This window comes from Erpetoichthys calabaricus, chromosome 18, assembly GCF_900747795.2.
Source record: "Erpetoichthys calabaricus chromosome 18, fErpCal1.3, whole genome shotgun sequence".
Classification (NCBI taxonomy): Eukaryota; Metazoa; Chordata; class Cladistia; order Polypteriformes; family Polypteridae; genus Erpetoichthys; species Erpetoichthys calabaricus.
In genome coordinates, this window is record NC_041411.2 from 67,927,480 (window position 1) to 67,940,754 (window position 13,275).

The window sequence follows — 13,275 nt, forward strand, 5'->3', positions numbered from 1 at the left end:
AATGTTCAAGCAAATTACAAAAAAAAAAAAAAAAAAGGTCTAAATCCATTAAGTAGTTCTCTCATTCATTCACTAGCTTAGCTGTAGGCAGGGTACCCTCGGAGTCTGGTGCTTGAGTGTTGAGGAAGCCGCCTCCCTCCCCTCAGCTTTTAGCCTCTCTCTTGGATTCACACGAATACATTGGTGCCAAAACCGAACTATAATACTTAACGTGATGAGAGAAGTCGCAAAATCAACTAGAATGTTCAAGCAAGTTATATAAAAAAAAACTCTAAATGCATTAAGTAGTTCACTCGTGAAAAGCGAACAGACAAACAGACAGAGACACAGACAGACATTGGATTATATATATATATATATATAGAAATGTGTTATTCTTCATCTTTTCGTGAGTCTGAGCACTCTTTTTTTTCAGTTCCTGATTCTAAATCTGATACCAACTTTATGGATTAGAGCTTTACTTTAGGTTTCATTACTTTATTTAGCCATCATTTTGTAGATATTCATTGTGGCCATTTTTGCTTCCTTGTTGTTTGGAAAACACCCCACGTGTGGATGGATACATTTCATATGAGAATTTGCTGATAACAAAATTCTTTTTTTACCAATCATTATTATGTTCTTTAAAAAGACATTTTTTTCTAAAGCTCTTTCAGCTTTGATTTTTTTTTACTTCTGATTTGGGCTAGGGTTAGGCCACCCTGGCCATCGGACCTTACTTTTATTCTATGTTAATTAATATTGCCTAATTTTGCTTTTGATATTTTTTCTTTTTTTTCTTTCTTCATCCTGTAAAGCACTTTGAGCTACATCATTTGTATGAAAATGTGCTATAGAAATAAACATTGTTGTTAGGCTTATGTTAGGGTTGGTGAGGCTGCATTCCAATATTTTGACTATTTTCTTTTTTGATTCAGTCAGCATCTCTTCCCTTGGTAACTATTAAAATATTCTTGCTAGCTTTTACTAGCATAATGTGTGCCGTACATTCTCAGTTTGAAAACACATTGGAAGGAGTCATGACAGTGGGTAACCTCAGGGAGGGCGGGGAAGAAGACAGGGTCTAATCTCTGGCTCAAGTGTGTCTTCTTTTATTTTAAAGATTTATAGCTTTTTTTAAATATTATTTTGTATTTTTAGTTGTTAATTTTGCTCTTGGTTTAGTTTTGTCTTTGTTGTATTGATGTGGAATTATGTAGTTTGTTAAGTATTTAGTATTTTATGGTATGTTAATTTATGTAGTTATTCAGTTGTCTGCCCTGTCTCCTTTGTGTGGAGCCAAGGAAATCAGGGCAAAATGATTATTTATTTATTTACTAGACAAAGAGCCCATTTCAACAACGTAAGATGAAACAGGCACGAGAGGAATAGAAAGTAATAAGTATAAGCACCACAAACCTGATTATAGGTGTATTGAATGAATGCGTAATTAGGCCTGGAGCTGTAGTCGAAATCACCTTTCAGGCCTCTAGAGCTTTAATCGAAGTCACCTTTCTCTTTGCATTTTCACGCCCGTAAATCCGCTGCCTGCCGCGATGATGGTCGAAGTCGCCTTTCTCTTTGAATTTTTGAGGCTGTAAATCCACGGCCTGCCGCGATTTTGGTCGAAGTCGCCTTTCTTTTTGAATTTTTGCAGCCGTAAATCCGCCGCCTGCAGCGATGTTGGTCTCATAAGGTTTTTCGGGCAGCTGCACAGAAGGCGACTGTGCATTCGGCTTCGGACATGCGCAGAAGGTGACTGCGTATTCGGCTTCGGAAGGACCCTGCCGCGATGTTGGTCGAAGTCGCCTTTCTCTTTGAATTTTTGCGGCTGTAAATCCGCTGCCTGCCGCGATGTCGGTCTCGTAAGGTTTTTCGGCCAGCTGCGCAGTAGGCGATTGCGCATTTGGCTTCGGACGGACGTGAGTGAGTGAGTGAGTGAGTGAGTGAGTGAGGAGACTGGCAAATTATATATAAGATTTATTTGTCAATGCATTTTTGTATTTGTTCCTGTTTCTCCTTTTGGTGGTTATGATATTTGGATTTCCTTGGTTTGACCACTGTGTCAGTTTAAAGGCACTGTTTTCTGGTTTGTGATTGCTTGGTTTCCTCGTTTTAGTTTTTTTCCTTTTATTCCAAATCTTTTTTTCCCTTTTTTCTTGTTTGTCTGCTTTGTCTGAGTCTTTCTTTAAATAAATTCTTAAAATATTAACAAAATTTGTTTTTGTTGTCTTTAGAACCAGAGGTTCACAATTTCTCTTTCATCTTTTTTGGATGTTTTGAGATTTTTGATATTTTGGGGTTGCACATGAAAGGCAAAATGAATATGATTATGTAGATAATTCTTGGAAAAAAGTGTAAGCAAAAGACTATAATGTAAAGTATAATGTTTAATAAAAAAATAAAATCAATCAATTAACGGAATATGGCAATATTAAATTTCATTTAACCAAGCATACCATGATTCCACATATTAACGTAACACTCTGAGTACAGGCATGTTACCAGTAAGTGACTTTCACAGAGTCATACAGTTAATCTGAAATAAGAATTAAAAGGTTTAAAGTCTGGTGCTCCGGGCATTATACCACACTACTGACACAAGTTAAAATGTTACTAAAGGTTTCATATTGAATATAAAATATTTAATATAAAAGGCCGTTTTTGCAAGTGATTCTCGTTCAGTAATGGGGAATTATTTACGTAAAGTCAATCGCAATGCACACATAAAATTTCATAAAAAGTAGTTCTGCCATTTTTGCATTATTAGCAATCAAACAAACAGATCTGGACTATTTATAGTAGATTTGCTGAGAAGGTCACCTAGACACAGTTCCCATACTTTTGTGGTTGTTAGTGTTGGAAGCACAGGATTTATAATACACATACTATATGGCTCCTTATGTCATGTCCATGGGGTTCCAATGCAAAGGAAATGCCAAAAATTACTCAAAATGCCCAACTGGAGGCTTCAAACCCAAGCTAGTAATGAAAAGGGCGAACATAGAATCTTTATAAATAACATATTTACTTTTCAAAAAGCTCTGTTAAACAAAAGAGGCGCCAAACACAAAGAAGGAATTTCCTAAAAAAGGAAATCCAGTAGCAAATCCAAAGAATAGTCGAAAAAACAGAACAAAAAGTCAAATTCCAGAACAGTAAATAATGAACATGCAATAGAACTCACCAGCACCACAAGTGCATTCAATGAACCGCAGGGGACTGTGGGTTTACCTCAGCCTTTATAAGGCTGAGATCAGTCCCTTGACAGTGATGGGCAGGTGGCCCCACCTCTTGGGGGACCATCCACAAAACATATTCCACATAGGAAAAATATACTTTAGTCATAAAGAAACTAAATGATCAACAATGTTAACCTAAAAAGATGAATAAAACAGACATAAACGAGAAATCTGAACCCCAGTCAGAGAGGAAACCTTCACCAAATTATACCACCTTACTCTTCAATACAAAGCACTGCATCTGCAGTGAACTCTACTTGATGTAATTCCCTTTGTAAATCTGATTTCATACATCAGCACTCCCTCAGATGACTCTTCTTATTTGATTAGCTTGCTGACCTCTTTGCCATTATTGATCCACTCTGAAGATGTAGTATCTGCTGTTAATTGACCAATCACCTTCAAAGGAAAGTTGTGGAAGTCTAAAAGTTCTTTATTAATAAATGGGTATCTAAGAACTTCCTGCTGATGGCCACTAACAAAATGAACAAAACTAAGCTGCTTATTCTGGGGTGTCCATCTAAAAGTGTTTTCTATTATCTTTGAAAACTTTCCTAGCATCTTCACTTCTAGTTAGATCTGATGCTTCATCAGTCTGGTGTCCTTGGTTTGAATCCTGTGTCTGATCTATGGGGGGAGTCTGGATATTCTCCCCTTGTCAGCTTGCAGGCTTCGGCCCATGTAGGCCGCAAATGGTGAGCTAGCTTTAAAAAATTTAAAAAACTGTTATGCATTGCTCTTAGAAAGAAGGATTGAGAAATGGAGATGATGGAGAGGAAATATAAACCATTTGCAGAAGCAATAAAAAAGGCAAATAAAATGTCACGTCATATAGTTAAAACCGTTGAATATAAATGAAGGGATGTTATGCTTGGACTATATAATGCACTTGTGAGACTGTATCTGCAGCTAGAGGCCAGTAAGCTTAACATGCATCACAGAAAAATTAATGGAAGGAATTATTAAACATGCTGGAATTCTGTGAGGAGGCAACAAAAGAATAAAATCAAAGTGGAGTGTATGATATTATTTATCTGGACTTTCAGAAAGCATTTGATAAGGTGCCACATGAGAGGTTGGGCATCAAATTAAAAGAAGTGGGAGTTCAGGGTGATGTTTTTAGATGAGGGCAGAATTTGCTCAGACACAGGAAGCAAAGGGTGATGCTGCGAGGAACCTCATCAGAACAGGCCAATGTTAAGAGTGGTGTTCCACAGGGGTCACTGATATTTTTAATATATATAAATGATTTAGATAGGAATATAAGTAACAAACTGGTTAAGTTTGCAGATGTTACTAAGCTAAGTGGATTAGCAGATAATTTGGAATTCATTATATCACTAGACAAACAGCCCGTTTCAACAACATAAGATGAAACGGGCACGAGTGGAATAGTATAATATATAATAAGCATAAGCACCACAAACCTGATATAGGTGTATTGAATGAATGCGTAATTAGGCCTCGAGCTGTAGTCGAAATCGCCTTTCATGCCTGTAGAGCTTTAATCGTAGTCGCCTTTCTCTTTGAATTTTTGCGGCCGTAAATCCGCCGTCTGCTGCGATGTCGGTCTCGTAAGGTTTTTCGGGCAGCTGCGCAGAAGGCGACTGCGTATTCGGCTTCGGACATGCGCAGAAGGCGACTGCACATTCCGCACCACAAACCTGATATAGGTGTATTGAATGAATAGATAATTAGGCCTCGAGCTGTAGTCGAAATCGCCTTTCATGCTTCTAGAGCTTTAACCCTTTGCGGTCGTTAGGCCAGAAAACTGGCCTTAGTAAAAAGTGCGCTATAGGTCGTCAGGCCACTGCTGGTGGCCCTGCAAGTTTCTGACCGATTTGCACAGTCGCCTGGTCGAGAAAAGTGGCCTGTGTTATTCCTACGTGCTTGAAAAAAATAACTGCTGTAATTATTGGCGTTTTTTCAATAATTAATTACGACTAATGTAGCGTGACGTTGAAAATTAAATACGACTGCAAAGGGTTAATCGAAGTCGCCTTTCTCTTTGAATTTTCGCGGCCGTAGTTGCCTTTCTCTTTGAATTTTTGCGGCCGTAAATCCGCCGCCTGCCGCGATGTCGGTCTCGTAAGGTTTTTCGGGCAGCTGCGCAGAAGGCGACTGCGCATTCGGCTTCAGACATGCACAGAAGGCGACGTGCGCAGAAGGTGACTGTGCATTCGGCTTCAGACGGACGTGAGTGAGTAAGTAAGTGAGTGAGGAGACTGGCGAATTATGTATTAAGATTACAGAAGAACTTAGATAGCATACAGACTTAGGCAGATTTGTGGAAGATGAAATTTAATGTCAGTAAATGTAAAGTATTACACATACGGAGTAAAAATGTGAGGTTTGTATACACAATAGGAGGTCTGAAAATCGAGAGTCTAAGCTATCAACTTCCAGACAGTGTTCAGAAGCCATTAAGAAGACAAACAGAATGTTAAGTTATATAGCGCCCTGATTTGTGGAGTAGAAGTCACAGGAGGTTCTGCTCAGGCTTTATTACACACTGGTGAGGCCTCATCTGGAGTACTGTGTGCAGTTTTGGTCTCCAGGCTACAAAAAGGACATAACAGCACTAGAAAAGGTCCAGAGAAGAGCAACTAGGCTGATTCCAGGGCTACAGGGGATGAGTTATGAGGAAAGATTACAAGAGCTGAGCCTTTACAGTTTAAGCAAAAGAAGAGTAAGCGGTGACATGATTGAAGTGTTTAAAATTATGAATGGAATTAGTCCAGTGGATTGAGACTGTTATTTTAAAATGAGTTCATCAAGAACACAGGGACACAGTTGGAAACTTGTTCAGGGTAAATTTCGCACAAACATTAGGAAGTTTTTCTTTACACTAAGAATGATAGACACTTGGAATAAGCTACCAAGTGGTGTTTTAGACAGTAAGACTTTTAGGGACTGAAAACTCGACTTGATGTTTTTTTTGGAAGAAATAAGTTTGTTGGGCTGAATGGCCTGTTCTCATCCTGATGTTTCTAATGTTCTAATGCAGTATTGTGGGCAGTTCTGGTCACCATGGTACAAGAATGACATAGCAGCACTTGAAGCTGTGCAACAGGTGTTTGCCAGGGCTTAAGGACATGTCCTCCTCTTCCTCCTCAGTGAATTAAACCTGTTTAGTCTCAAGCAGAGAAGACTAAGAGGGGACCTCATTTAGATCTTCAACATCATCAAAGGCATTGATCATGCAGATCCAGCCAAATTCTTTCAAGTAAATAGTGAATCACATACTTGCGGACCTCGGTGGAAATTAACGGGAAGTGCATTTAGGACTGAAGCCAAGAAGTTCTTTGTTGTGCAAAGGGTCATGGGAGTCTGAAACAAACTACAGAAATGTGTAATTGAAGTAGAAACCTTGACAACCTTTTAAAAAGAATCAGGATGAAATACTGGAACAGCTAAGTTATTAGTGCAACAAAAAAGCCTGATGGACTCCTCTCATTTGTCAAATGTCTTATATGTGTTATTATATTAGATTAATTAGACCTGTAGTCTAGTTTGATTATACTAAATCTACCAAATATGACTGAGTATTATAAAATGAGCAAGAATCCTGTAGTTTATAAAGCTTTTTAAAGTGTTGGTGGAAAGATTGAGAGGTGCAAAGGAAATAAAAATAAATTCCCAGCATTTCAACATTTGTTCCCATTTATGCAGTGTGATTTGTCTGTGGTCACCAGTTTGACTGTTTGCACAATTTTTCTAGTGTTGGCAAATGTCTTTCTTCTTGATTTGAGTGAATGTGTGAGCAAAGGATTTTGACAATGGTGTTTTCTTCTTTAAATTGCAGGGTGGTACAGAGGATTTTCTACCAGGAAGCCTGCTATTAAGGTAAGTGTTTTTACAAATTGTTTGAAAAACGTTGTGACTTAAGTAAAATAAGAAATATTAAAAAGATCACTTAACACCGCATTTCAGTTATTAGTGAGACACATCATTTTAACATACCCCATTTTTAGAAAACTGTAGGAGCACATCTTTCCACGCTCTCACACTTTCTTCTTCTTGTGGTGTAGCTTGTTACTAGACAGCACCCCTAATGCCATTATTTGGTGTGTTAAGAATTGCAGGAGCTTTCACTTGAACCTTGATCATGGGCTCCTTCTCTGGCCTTCTCCTTCCTAATTAATATTTGCCTTGTCGCAACTCTGATTTTTGTTTCTTTGTTTGAAAATGTATTATGTTTAAGCTTGCTTGAAGGACCCAACAAGCATAATGCTGTGTGTGACATACCTTCATTGGTAATCATCCGTGCTCCAGTGTTGACTGAACACTGAAATCCTTCTCTGGTGCTAAAGGAGCTATGGAGAATTTTAGCAGTTAAGTAGATGAATCGCATAATACATGCATATGTGCTCTCCAAATGAAAGCCATGCCTCCTTGTACTCCTGACCAGCATCACACAGATCAGCCACTTTTTCTGGAGACATGAGCACCATGTGTGTGCTGTGCCTACACGGCTCTTCCTTCAGGTAATGGAGGGTTGAGAACAGTGCTACCCTGCAACACAATGTCAGTGTTTAGTTATCAGCAATCTGTCACTTTCTGCTCTTCACCTTCCACTCTTCAACATCACAGTGACCAAAAGCAGCAAGGCTGCATGGGGGTTCCTATTTATAATATTTGTCTGAAAGTCTCTGTCCTCTTTTTGAATCCTCTTGAGAGTTTGTGAATGAACTTCCCTCCTCTGGCTTCTGGATGGTTTGCTGCCATTCACACATGTAGCCCCTCCATCTTATAAAGTGTTCACAGAAAGCAATCTTCTGCCCATTTCCAGGCTTTATGTGGTTCATAGTGTTAATTGGGTGGACCCTGACCTTTCAGGACCCATAAAGTTTGCATCTTGCCATTTAGGTGGATGTCCTTTCTCTTGTCCAGTTGACGTTAAGACTGTGTAACTGCCAGACATGATTATCGGGCATCCCACCCGAGAGAAAAGGGGGACCCTTGCCGAAAAGGGAAGTCGGAATGGAAGTACAGAGATGGACTGGCATCCCATCTGGGATGGGTATGGGACCCTTACTCAGACAGGAGGACAAAACAAAGGAGCAATGACAGGAGGCTCCAGTTTTGGAAGATGTTTATCCCCCAACTGCTAGATGGCAGCATTCCAAGATCTCAGTAACAACGTGAACACCTGCAGGGCATGTTGGGAGTTGTAGTGCCATGAGTCCCATGGGTGTCTCCTATGGGGGGGGGGCGCGATTGCTGTGGGGATTCATGATCCCTGTCTTTCAGGGGGACTCAGAAGTGCTTCTGTTGAGCTATGCCTAGCTCCTAGGTCCGACATAAAAGGAAGCCGTCCAGCCTCCTCCAGAGTAATCAGAGTCGGGAGGAAGGAAGGCATCACTCATTGGAGGGAGGTGGACAGAGAGAGAAGAGGAGAAAGGAAGAAGACATAGACTGTAACTGTGCTTGTGCAACTGTAGCAGAAACTCTCTTTTGAACCTGTGGCTGTATTTGAATTGGTTGTGTTCAGGCTTTGGGGCTCGGTGGCACCCCCTGTCTGTCACAACTTGTTGATAACATTAATTTTTCCAGAACTTACTGTTTAGAGGATACCTTATTTGGACAAGTTACCAACCCCATACTTGAATGGTCTCAGGATGCTTTACTGTTGGCATGACACAGGACTGATGGTAGCGCTCACCTCTTCTTCTCTGGACAATCTTTTTTCATTTCAGAGAAAATGACTTTCCCACAGCAGTCCAATCCCTGTACCTTTTGCAAAATATCAGTCTGTCCCTGATGTTTTTCTTGGCTTCTTTGCTACCCTTCTTGACAGCAGGCCATCCTCAAAAAGTCTTCCCCTCACTGTGTGTGCAGATGCACTCACACCTGCCTGCTGCCATTCCTGAACAAAGAATGGGACCAAAACATCCATCTGAGAGCAACTTTTCCTAACCATTCAAGAACAATAACACCTTTTCCAGCATGATGGAGCAACGGGCCATAAGGCGAAAGTGATGACTAAGTGGTTCGGGGAACAAAACATCAACATTTTGGGTCCATGGCCAGGAAACTCCCTGGGCCTTAATCCCATTGAGAACTTGTGGTCAATCCTCAAGAGGTTGGTGGACAAACAAAAACCCACCAATTCTGACAAACTCCAAGCATTGATTATGCAAAAATGGGCTGCCATCAGTCAGGATTTGCCCCAGAAGTTGATTGACAGGCAGCCTACCAGGGCGAATTGCAGAGGTGTTGAAAAAGAAAGAAGGGCCAACACTGCAAATATGGACTCTTTACATAAACTGAATGTAATTGTCAATTAAAGCCTTTGAAACTTATGAAATGCTTGTAATTTTACTTCAGTATACTATAGAAACATCTGACAAGAAGATCTAAAACACTGATGCAGCAAACTTTGTGAAAACCAATACTTGGGTCATTCTCAAAACTTTTGGCTACAGCTGTAGTCGTAGGGACCACAGTGGCAGGTTGATGGGCAAAGCTTAGCTGGGGTCACAGGTCTTCTTCTGGGTTGTGGATTTCTGACTGAGGTGAGGAAAGAAATGCATGACTTCCAGTGCGACCTTGAATACCACCCATTAAATGGAGTCACATATTGGACATGTTATGGTGATATTGTCATATATTGCAAGACATCATAGCGAAGTTTTAGAAGGATATTTTGAAATGTACTTTTATTCTATTGGGGCTCATTATAGATGCTCTACAAGATCCAGAAATCACAATGATATCGCTTCCATATTTATGAAAGAAAGCAACTATTTTTATCCGTTTTCGTGTGCAGGAGTGTGTATGTCCCTGAAGATTAATTCCTGCTCATTAGAGCAAGTCATTGGCTCTCAAAGCAGAGTAAACAGGCCTAATAGCACAGAGAGGGCTTGCAAGCCAAGGGGACATGTGACTGTGTGAAGCATGGATCTGAAAATGCTCTTCATTTATCTATGAAATAATTGGACTGTAGATGTATAGCATTACTGTAAGTATGAGACGAGGTTCATTTTTTTAGTTTAGTTTAATGGAGTTTAGAAGTGACTAAACTCAGCTGGAGAGGGCCATATTTATGAATCTTGATCTCAAACAGCACCTCCTTTTATCCTGTGATGGACCCTCTTGTGTAATGCTACTCCTTTGTTTTTATCTATTTCAACATTTTTACAAACGTAGCTGGGTGTATTTTGGTGTTTTGCAAGTATAATTAAAGGTTTGCATTGTTTCATGGCAGGTCAATGGCACAGTGGACAGTGCGGCTGCTCAGTGATGTTCTTTCTGGTTTGTTACTTCCTGATTGCAGGCAGAAACTCAATTCCAGTGCAACCTCAAACACTGTCCCCCATGTATCCATTAAACTGGTAACTATAAAAGCAGTTGAATGGTCACGTGCTGGACTTATTATTGCTATGTTTCCAAATATTGAAAGATATGATATAGTTTCATTCCATGTAGATATTTTAAAATAAATGCACATTGTGAAGGCTGAGGGTGCATACAGCCACCCTATCCGGACACAGACAGGCAGAACACAAGTTTCACCACACAGCACACGATTTATTTACAGTCGGGGAAGCGTTTCTTCTTTGCTCCCCCTAAGAACATCACAGTCCATACAGCACCACAGTCCCTTCTCTTTGCCAGTCTTTCCGCCTCCACTCCTCCTCATGAACTTCGTCCACTCCCTCCGACCCAGGCCATTAAGTGGTGGTGACTGGCTCCTTTTATAGGTCCTAGAAGTGTTCTCAGTGGCTCATCAAGATTACCTGGAATCACTCCCAGTCCGTTATAGGGCTCTGCAGCTCCCCCGGTGGCCCCCAAGGAACCCAGCAGGACTATACCAAACTCCAGCTCCCTGCATGCCCTGCAGGAATCCGTGGTACCACAGCCGCCCAAGAGGGCTGCCCTCTAGTGTCCTAGGGGAGGCATTGCCTCACTGATGCTCTCTCTCCTGGTCTTTCCATTCTGTTGGCGTCTCGGCCAGGTAATGGCCGTCACAATATATATGTATTGCCATCAACAAGCGTTTACGGGACGCCTTCAAAGAGTATTGCTAATAAGCAATTCCACCCCAGGTCAAGAAAAGGTAGTACAACTGAATCCTTATTCTTTTCCATCTTCCAAAGTGCAAGTCTATGTAGGCGCCTGACTTCATTTACCCTCAATCTCCAGATTTTCTGCCTGTCGTGAACTTGTATTTCCTAAGCACAAAAAGTCCCAAAAAATACATAAATATGCCCACGTCTGGTCAAACCCAAGCTAGTAATGAAAGGGCAAACACAAGATCTTAATAAATTAAAGTTCTATTCCTGAAAAAATACTCAAAAAAACAAAAGAGGCCAAAGGAGTTGACTGAAACAGCAAAAGCAAACAAGGGCTTGATACAAAGATCCAAAAAGATAGTCGAAAGAACAGAGAAAGTGCTCGAAATCGAGAGTAATACATCAGAAGGAAAGTAGCCACATACTAGAAATCACCCACACCATGAGCACATTCAGTGAACCATAAGGGACTGTGAGTTTATAGAAATCCAAAGTATAGTTGAAAAAAACAGAACAAAAGGTCAAAATCTTAAACAATAAATAATGAACAAGCAATAGATATGAGAACTCCCCAACAACCACAAGAGCATTCAATGAACCGCAAAGGACTATGGCTTTACAGAAATCCAAAGTTTAGTAAAAAAAAAAAAAAAAAAACAGAACAAAATTTCAAAACAATACATAAGGAACAAGCAGTAGATATGAGAACTCCCTAACAACACAAGAGCATTCAATGAACTGCAAAGAACTATGGGTTTACCTCTGCCTTTATGGTTCTGAGGGTAGTTTCCTGATGGTGATGGGCAGGTGTCCTTCTTCAGGTACCATCCACAAAACACATGACACATAGGAAAAGATGTAGACATGGTGAACACCAGGGGACACACAGCTCCCCAAACACCTGACACAACAGACACATGTACAAGTCCAGCACAAACACAAGTATTTATTTATTCGTGGGAAACTCTTCCACGAACAGTTTCCACAGCACAAAAGCACAATAAGCACTACAGTCAAAGCACTCAGCCCTTTTTTTGTCTTCTTTTTCTTCGTCCTTCTCCTCCTCCCGACTCAAGCTCCCCAAATGGAGTGAGGTGGCTCCTTTTATTTAGAATTCTGGGAGTACCTCCGGTGGTGCATAGATGTGACCTGGGAGTACTTCTGGGTAAGACGGATGCCCTATATAAGAGGGCTCAGCAATTCCTGCAAGCACGCCCTGACAGCACCCCTGAAACCCAAAAGGGGCTGGGCCAACAAATACCAATTCCCATACAGCCCTGTGGGAATCCGAGGTGCCATTACAACCAAGGAGGGCTGCCATGTTGCAGTTCAGGGGGAGATAGCACCCTTCAAAAGCCATCACCCCATGTCCTTCCTTTAAGGAAATGTCCCAGCTGGTAAAGATGCAGGCCATCCTTCACAACCTATAGAAACTAAAGAATACAAAAATAAAATCATAAGAAATATATAAATCATTAACACCAGTAACACTGTTAACATAAACAAAGGAATTGAAGATGGACGAGAAGGACATAAAAAAAGAATTTGAACACCCACCAGGGGAGGAACCCTGGATGAAATATAACACTGCACCTTGCAGGAGAACAGCCATTGTTAGGGAAAATACTCCGTAAGTAAAGAAAAGTCGTGAGTCATCTGTACAAATGAACCCAAGAATGGACGTCTTTATTATGACAAGTGGGAAGGAATCGACTCAAAGCTCTCTACCAGTTCACTGTAGCGGACTGACTAAAATGGGCAGAATAAAGGTCTGAAATCCATTAGATTTATTTACGTAACATATTGAAATAATTTCAATTTAAACCAATCAGCACACAGAAAAATGATATTTTCCAATAACATTATTTCATTGGCCAGTGACACCCAACCATCACTTGGCCAATGAGAGATTAGGTTAGGTTTAGGTTAGGTTTCTTTATTTAGTCATGTTTACACAGGAAAACATGAAATTTGCCTTCTCAGTTGTATCTAATAACAGGTAACAGACAGAAATGAAATAAAACAGACAAATAGAA

General features: G+C 40.4%; 1 protein-coding gene across 6 annotated transcripts in view; it reads left to right on the forward strand.

Annotated features, from left to right (window-relative positions):
• The window catches only part of dock3 (dedicator of cytokinesis 3), a 970,442-nt gene that overhangs the window by 406,102 nt on the left and 551,065 nt on the right, over window positions 1-13,275 (forward strand). For all 6 annotated transcript variants that reach the window (XM_051921401.1, XM_051921404.1, XM_051921402.1 and 3 more), the window contains exon 3: window positions 7,027-7,067. In XM_051921401.1, coding sequence (XP_051777361.1) covers window positions 7,027-7,067 — 41 coding nt within the window. The remainder of the gene's footprint in view (window positions 1-7,026; window positions 7,068-13,275) is intronic.